The 8,217-nt window shown below is 35.9% G+C and overlaps 1 protein-coding gene across 1 annotated transcript; it reads left to right on the plus strand.

The window, feature by feature from the left end:
- The first annotated feature begins 6,020 nt into the window (after window positions 1-6,020).
- Window positions 6,021-6,533, plus strand: LOC131148186 (uncharacterized). Its single transcript, XM_058097914.1, has one exon. The coding sequence runs from the start codon at window positions 6,021-6,023 to the stop codon at window positions 6,531-6,533; it is 513 nt and encodes a 170-aa protein (XP_057953897.1).
- Window positions 6,534-8,217: the final 1,684 nt, after the last annotated feature.

An 8,217-nucleotide genomic window follows, 5' to 3' on the forward strand; every position in this document is an offset into this window, starting at 1 on the left:
TGACAGTGATGAAATTGATGGGGAAGATGAAACTATGGTTGAGTACTGTAGTGAAGAGGAAGACACTCTACAAAGTGAGGATGATACTGATATTGAGGACGAGTAGGGGGTAAGCATGTTATGTTGTCACCATGTATTTGACATGTGAGAACAAGTGAAAATATATTTACTATGCATCCATCTAATATCCAATCTTCATATATTTACTTGTGAACTATTTTGCAGACATGGCCACAAGAGGTTGCCGCCCCTTATTTCAGTCTATGCTATCGACGACATCATCCCATGAGGATGATGGGTCATCATCGAGATCGACTGAGCACGTCGGGGCTGCTGCGGCACCATCTGAGCCCTCGGCACCCTAGCCTGACATCGATACATTATTTGGGGATGAAGCCCAGGGTGAGTTGTCGTCCATAATCAGCATCGTTGGTAAGGTTATGTGTATTTGATTTAGAATAATATATTTACTGTCATTTCATGTGTATGATTATGTTATTGTTCTTTAACTCTTCTTTTAGCATCGACCTCTATGACGTATACGAGTGCAGGCTGTGGTGCAGGGAAGAACGTTGCGCTAAAGAAGTACCTGGAGAGGACTAGGCGGTGGATCCGTATCGACATTCCTCTAGGCTTTACGGCCCCGCTTGATGATTGGTGCGCAGCCTGGTCCCGGGAGCTTGGGATTATATGTCGCCAATATGCTCCAGTCACTTGCTTCACCTGGCCAAAGGTGACGGAGGCACAGCGCTTGGTTCTATATGAGTGCATCTTGGTAAGTAACCCTAAAACATTTCTTTCACTTTTAATATAGTACACTAAAGATTATCTAACATTAAAAAATATATTTCATATGTAAGAAGAGTTTGATATGGATATTTTCATCGTAGACAATGTGAAAAAGGCAGTGAACACGCAGCTGTGCTCTCGATTTAAGACCTATCGCAACAAAATGCACAATCATTTCAGGGAGATGGGAGATCAGACAGAAGCGCACCCATACGATAAGATCTCCCTAGAGGATTGGCGGGTGGTACGTTGTCATTTTCGCGACCCTAAATATCAGGTGATGTGTTTCTATTATTTACACTAACTACTTTTTCATATTTATGTGAATAATAAGAAGTGATTACATCTATTTTGTAGGCTATCTGTGAGAAAAATGCTGCGAATTGCAGCAAACTAGAAACGACGCATTGTGGTGGCTCGAAATTGTTCATCAATCATCGAAAGGTAATTTCTACGAAACTATCTAACCATCACTTGACAAGTGTTATTTATATTGACACCGCTGAATTCATATTAATAAACTTTTATGTGATAATGTAGCGTGATCTCGTCACTAGCGACCTTGAGTCGAGGCCGGATCTGTATCGGAGAACACATCAAAGGACATCAGGGGAGTGGTGCCAGGGTGCACAGATGAAACATGTAAGTCAAGCAAATTATTTAGTTCATTTTGTTATTCAAAACATCAGTTGTATTCTTATTTCTTCATTTTCATCATTTTAATGACTGAAAATAGGCAATGATGCTTGAGCTGCGAGAAGCACCCATTGCAAAGGGCAGTCAGTTGATGATGGATGATGAGATCTGCACTCAAATGCTTGGGCAACGATCAGGTGGCTGGTTGAACAGTCTTCAAAGTGGATATGTCACCCCAATATTATCATCTTCTTTCAGTGTGGCGTCTCATGCTAATATTGAACGAGAGCGTCGAGCCGCCAAGGCTGGAGAGGAGACGATGGTTATCCGGGTGCAAATGGTGGAAATGGAGAACCAGCAATTGAAAGAAAAGATCTTGAACTGGGAAGCGGAGATGCAAGCCATGAAGGATTGGAAAGTGCAGATGGAACAAATGATGCGCCAATCCCGTTCAGATGATGCAGGTTACTCCTCTCATTAGAAGGTATGTTAAAGCTAGTGACAATTAATTGAAATAGAAAATGCATGAGGATTTCAATTAGAATAAATACTTTATCCTTTTTTTTTACTTGCAAAATACATCAGTAGATATTTAACAATTATTTGTATAATGTTATGGCTGTTCCAAATTCTTTATTAGTGCTTGAAATAATATGCTCTTTATTTTGAAAAGCCTAAGTGTGTTTTGTCGATTATGGATTTTGGATAAGAAAAGTGCCATTATATAATTGCTCTTTATTTCCCAAGGTTTGGCGTCTCGTTTTGTCGATTATGGAGTTTGGATAAGAAAAGTGCCATTATATAATTGCTCTTTATTTCCCAAGGTTTGGCGTCTCGTCCTACATCAACTCTCCCCTAGTTAGAAAAAATGTGGCCTCTAATTTTTAAGTGTTGGAGGATCAGACTTAAGAAGCACACTTGAATTCTTCAAAAGCCAGCGGTTGAATGATACAGGAAATCACAATCCTTTGGCAGCATCATAGACTTAAATTGAGAGTTAGCAACAATGAACTCATTGGGGATGACAACTCTACAATGGGAATGTTTGAAACCGTGGATGTTTTCAAACACATTCATTTCCTTGCTTGTAATGTCTTCAAGTTGAGTATCTCTATGAGGATTCTGTCATGTTTAGTTGGTAGTGCATGCTTTAAGGTGATCTTCTTTATAGCAGAAGACATGTGTTCTCATGTCCTTGAATCACACCCAAATCATCCAACCAAGGAGAACCAAGGAGTACATGGTCTATCTTTATAGGTATGATATCACACCAAACATTATCAAAGTAGGCACCCATTTGAATTGGATCTAAACATCTTTCATAAATATTTAAGGTTGTGTCATCAATCCAAGACATCTCATAAGGCTTTGGATGAGGTTATGGATGAAGTTGCATACGAACGACTCCATTTAGAGAAACCATATTCATAGGGCATTGTCCATCAATGATGATTTTGCAAACAATTCCTCCAAGCTTGATAAAGATGTGGAAAATCTTGAAATTGTGCCCAAGGTATGATAAATGATTTATCATTTCTTTGTCCAAATTATTTTACTGAACTTTTTTTGCTGAAGATTACGAGCATTTTGCTGAACTTTTTTTTTTTTTATCGGTTCTTTCCACAATCTTAGGTAGGTTCAATGGAATGTGGAGACCTGGGCTGAATATTTTTCCAGTATTACCATATCTATTCTTGTCAAATCATATAGCAACGACCACATAAAGAAAAGAAAGAATGAGTTGGCTTCTTGCTCTTGTCCTCCTCCAAAGCTCCCACTTTAAAAAAATAAAAGCCAATTAAGTAAAACTAGTCATACTACTGCAAGTCCCTATGCATATTATTCATTCTCTATGTTGCTCTTCTATCAAGGTCATTCTATCACCCTTCATGCATACCTTCATATGCTTATGCTCCCTTCCATCTCGGATCTCCTAGCTCCATCCCTTTGGGGTTTGGGCAATTCCTACTCGTATTGGGGATTTGCAATTTGGATCTCCAATAAGATTTTATTGATTAGAATAAAATCAATTCCATAATTGTGTTGAATTTTATCTAAATTTATAAAAATGCTTGCCTAGCCACTTCCTCTTTGGCAGAGCCTCCTTCAATTTGATGGGCAAAATCAGTTCTCTGATCTTATTTATTTTTCCTCACCTCCTTGCCCTATGGTGACCACCCTAATGTGACTTCTTAGGATAGGTGCAAAAACATGACACTAATATCGAAGTTATATCTAATTTACATGAAATATAAAGAGTTCTAGAAAATTTTAAATATGAGTTCCTTACGTTATCACCAAAGAGTACTTTCAATACAAAGAGATCATCTTAAATCATGTAGTGGGTAGTTTCTTGCCATGAGGAATGTTTGGAAAATTTAAAAACTACCCAAATCTCGAGCTTGGTGCATTTCATCCTCCATGAGCTAATTTCAACCAGGAATTTTCATATCTTTACATCCAATTAGGCATTGGGCATCAAGTTGATTTTTATGTAATTCTTTAATACCCTACTAGGGTTAGGTGAGCTTAGAACTTTGCTAGATCTTAAGGCTTAATCAGGTTCAATGCTTTTCATCCTTGCCAACCTTGTTGTCATTAAAATTTTCCATGCCATTACTAATTGGGCTTTTTGGCCATTGATATAATGGCTTTTGGTCATTTCCTTACTACCTTATTGGGCTTAGCTTAGGTGAGATTAGCACTTCTTCTCACTTTTAAGCTTATGTCATTCATCTTTTTCTAGTTAAGAAATGAAGTCTTCATGACTTAAAGGCTCTATGTTGAAGTATTCATGCATGAAACCTAATGACCTGAGGGCTCATAGGTTAAGTGTTGTTATGGTGCCATGATTTTATAAGGAGAGTATTTTCCCCACATTATATTCTGTATAAGTTTTTAATTTCTGAGCAACCATGTCTGAAGAAGACTCCTAGAGGTGGAAGCAATATGGCAATTAGGATTTCCAAGAAGATTTCACACCGACTTGCCATTAATTAATAATAATCTCAATCTACTTAATTATGTAAACAGAAGTGCAAACTAAAGATGTGGGAGAGAGGTCCAAGGTTTTGGAGAAGCAGAAGGGTAAGCGATCCACAATTTGGGTATTGATGAACAGAAGAAGGGAATGAGGGAGATTAAAATCACTAAACTCAGCAAAACAGCGCTTCTGTTTACATAATTAAGTAGTGCATCTTGTTTAATCTAGAAGCTGTGGCATCTACATAATTCTTGTAAATTAATTTTAAAGCGCATGAAGTGCTTCAAATTCATTACAACCAAACATGAGAACCCTAGTAAAAAACCAGCCCATCAGTTGCAATGCAAAAAAATACCATGCCTATATTTTTTAAAGGTTTGATTACATTTTTGACCTGCAACTAGGGGTGTAACCATGCTCAATTTGTGCTATAACTCAACTCATCTTGATTCTACTTGAGTAGTCTGACAAGTTGAATTTAAGATTTGTAATGGCATATGTGAGCCTAATTAAGCATTCATATTTTTACTATTTTAATATTATTTAAGTGATATATATATATATATATATATATCGTATAAAAGTGTAAAGTGTTGAATACTACTTTATTATCAACTCGAGCTTAATTGAGACAAGCTTGAGTTTAAAGTGACAAATGGGTTGATGGGGAAAATAAGAATCTCCATCTATAAATCTATAAAATATTAGGATCATAATCAATTAGCTTGAAAATTTTTTTGTGTGTGTGTGTGTGTGTGCACGCTTTTTGAATTGAGTATATTCCTACACATCTGTGAGACCAAAATGGATTTGTTGGAGCTGACAATACCTCAAAACACTTTTAGGTTTGAAAGTTAGATACTTAGAATTAAAATAATTTCCATAATTTACATATTTTATTCATTTCATAGTTCAAGTGTCCAAATCACACATTTGAGGCCTAAATTGAGTGATCATGTACTGCACTTTCATAATTGTTCTATTACAGCTAACAGTTTTGTAGTGATTTTTGTCTATGGTTTTAACACTATAGTTGCAAGAAGACCATTGTGGCAGGAGCTTATTCAGTTCATCTAGATGACATCTGAACCATGGTTGGTTATGGGAGACTTTAACAATGTGATTTCAAATGAGGAAAAACAGAATGGTGCCTTTAACAAATTACGAAGGGAAGGACATTAATGTGTCTATAATGGAGGCTGGGCTTACTGACCTTAACTCCTCTGGTAGCTTCCTCACTTGGACGAATGGTAATGTTTGGTGTAAACTAGACAGAGCTATGGTAAATACCAACTAGACTTTATCTAGTTTTGTAACACACATTGAGTTTCAATTTCTAGGACTATACTCAGACCACTCACTGTGTAATGTTTCTGTATTTAAGGAACAGGAATCTGGGAGAAGGCTATTTAAATTTTTTAATATGTGGGTAAATCACAGTGGTTATCACGAAGTAATCAGGAAGGGCTAGGAGATGAGAGATCAGGGCCATCTTCATTTCAGATTTATAAACAAACTGCGGGCTTTGAAGCAACCTTTAAGGAGTCTGAATGCTCAACATTTTTCCCATATCACAATAAGAACATAAAATGCTTTAAATGAAATCTTAGAGATGCAAAAAATGTTGCATGATAATCATTCAGATGAAGAACTTCAAAGTAGATTGGTATCGAAGAAAAGGGAAGCTAGTAGACTTACAGAGGCAAACAATATTTTCTTGGCTCAACTGGAAAAAGCTAAATATTTAAGAGACTGTGATAAGAGCACTTCTTTCTTTCATGCTCTAATAAGGAGGAAAGTAAGTAGGAACCATATTGTTACAGTTAAGAAAGAAAATAGGGATAGAACTACTTCCCAAAAGCAAGTGGTGGAGGAGTTTCTAGAATACTATAAAAAACTCCTAGGTAAAAACGAGGTAACTGAGGCTATCAACCCACTAATTGTTAAGAGAGGGAAGATAATCAATGATAATCAGGCTGCACAAATGATTGCCCCTATTGCAGATGAAGAGATAAAGAATGTTGTATTCAGTATAGGGGATATAAAGTCACTTGGCTCTGATGGATACAATACTTGTTTCTTCAAGAAGTCTTGGAATATAATTGGGGGAAAGAATTTACACTAGCTGTCAAAGAGTTTTTTGAAATGGGGAATTTATTGAAGCCAGATAAATCATACAGTGATTGCTCTAATTCCAAAGTCTAAGCATGCTGACATTGTTTAAGATTATAGACCCATTTGTTGCTGCAACATAATACACAAGGATATTGCCAAAGTAATTGTAGGCAGAATCAAACCAGTTCTTGAGGATATTGTGAATCTAGCACAATCTGCATTTATCAAACAGAGAAGTATGGTGGAAAACATTTACCTTGCTCAAGAGATTGTAAGAAAGTACTCTAGAAAAAAGGTTTCACCCATATGTATGTTAAAGGTGGACCTAAGAAAAGCATACAATATGATGTCCTGAAAATTTATAAAAGAAATGTTGGAAAAGCTAAATTTTCCAGGGGTCATGGTTAATTGGATTACACAATGCATATCTACTACCAGCTACTCCTTATCCATTGATGGGGGATATCATGGCTATTTTGAAGGAAGGAAAGGTCTTAGACAAGGGGAGCCTCTTTCCCCCCTATTGTTTGTGATTGGAATGGAGTATCTTTCTAGACTTCTTATGGGATTAGACAACAATGAAAAATTTTGATTCCATCCAAAATGTGAACAGTTAAAGATCACTCATCTTGCATTTGCTGATTATCTGATCTTGTTTTCAAGGGGTGATTTGTTGAATTGCTCTTAAACTATCTTGGAAAATTCTCAAAGTGCTTAGGATTGTTTGTAAATAATTTGAAATCTAATATATTGCATACTGGAATTAAACCACTAGAACTAGAACAAATCAAAAGGCTTACAGACTTTCAAGATAGGGGATTCCCATTTAGATATATGGGGATTCCACTGGCAGCTTCTAGATTAAACAAGATGCACTATATTTTTTAAAGCAAGGTTTTTCATTTCCTGTGGCATCTACATAATTCTTGTAAATTAATTCTAAAGCGCTTGAAGTGCTTCAAATTCATTACAACCAAATGTGAGAACCCTAGTAAAAAACCAGCCCATCAGTTTCAATGCAAAAAAATACCATGCCTATGTTTTTTAAAGGTTTGATTACATTGTTGACCTGCAACTAGGGGTGTAACCATGCTCAATTTGTGCTAGAACTCAACTCATCTTGATTCTACTTGAGTAGTTTGACAAGTTGAATTTAATATTTGTAATGGCATATGCGAGCCTAATTAAGCATTCATATTTTTACTATTTTAATATTATTTAAGTGATATATATATATATATATATCGTATAAAAGTGTAAAGTGTTGAATACTACTTTATTATCAACTCGAGCTTAATTGAGACAAGCTTGAGTTTAAAGTGATAAATGGGTTGATGGGGAAAATAAGAATCCCCATCTCAACAAGGATAAAATATATTAAAAAGGAAAGTAACTGTGTTTATTTCTTTTCCTAATCAAAATTTAGAATTCACTAAACAGAAGAATCCTCATTCCAAATAGCATAATAGAAAAGCCAAGGGGTTCATTCCATATTTTATATTGATTAGTTCAAAGCTTTAAGGGAGCTTGCCACCGAGTCAAGATTAAGCTTAAAATTCAAAACCCATATTATCAATCATTCTTTTTTAAAAGAATTCATCAACATAAATTTTCAAAATAAACCAAACCAAAAGCATGAATGAATGGGAGAAGAAAAACTCACCAAAAAATCGATAACGACGTAAACCTACAAG

Source organism: Malania oleifera, chromosome 2 (assembly GCF_029873635.1).
Source record: "Malania oleifera isolate guangnan ecotype guangnan chromosome 2, ASM2987363v1, whole genome shotgun sequence".
Classification (NCBI taxonomy): domain Eukaryota; kingdom Viridiplantae; phylum Streptophyta; class Magnoliopsida; order Santalales; family Ximeniaceae; genus Malania; species Malania oleifera.

What these genes read in the sequence shown, in the direction of transcription:
- LOC131148186 (XM_058097914.1), top strand. Translation starts at nt 6,021, where the DNA reads ATGCAAAAAATGTTGCATGATAATCATTCAGATGAAGAACTTCAAAGT.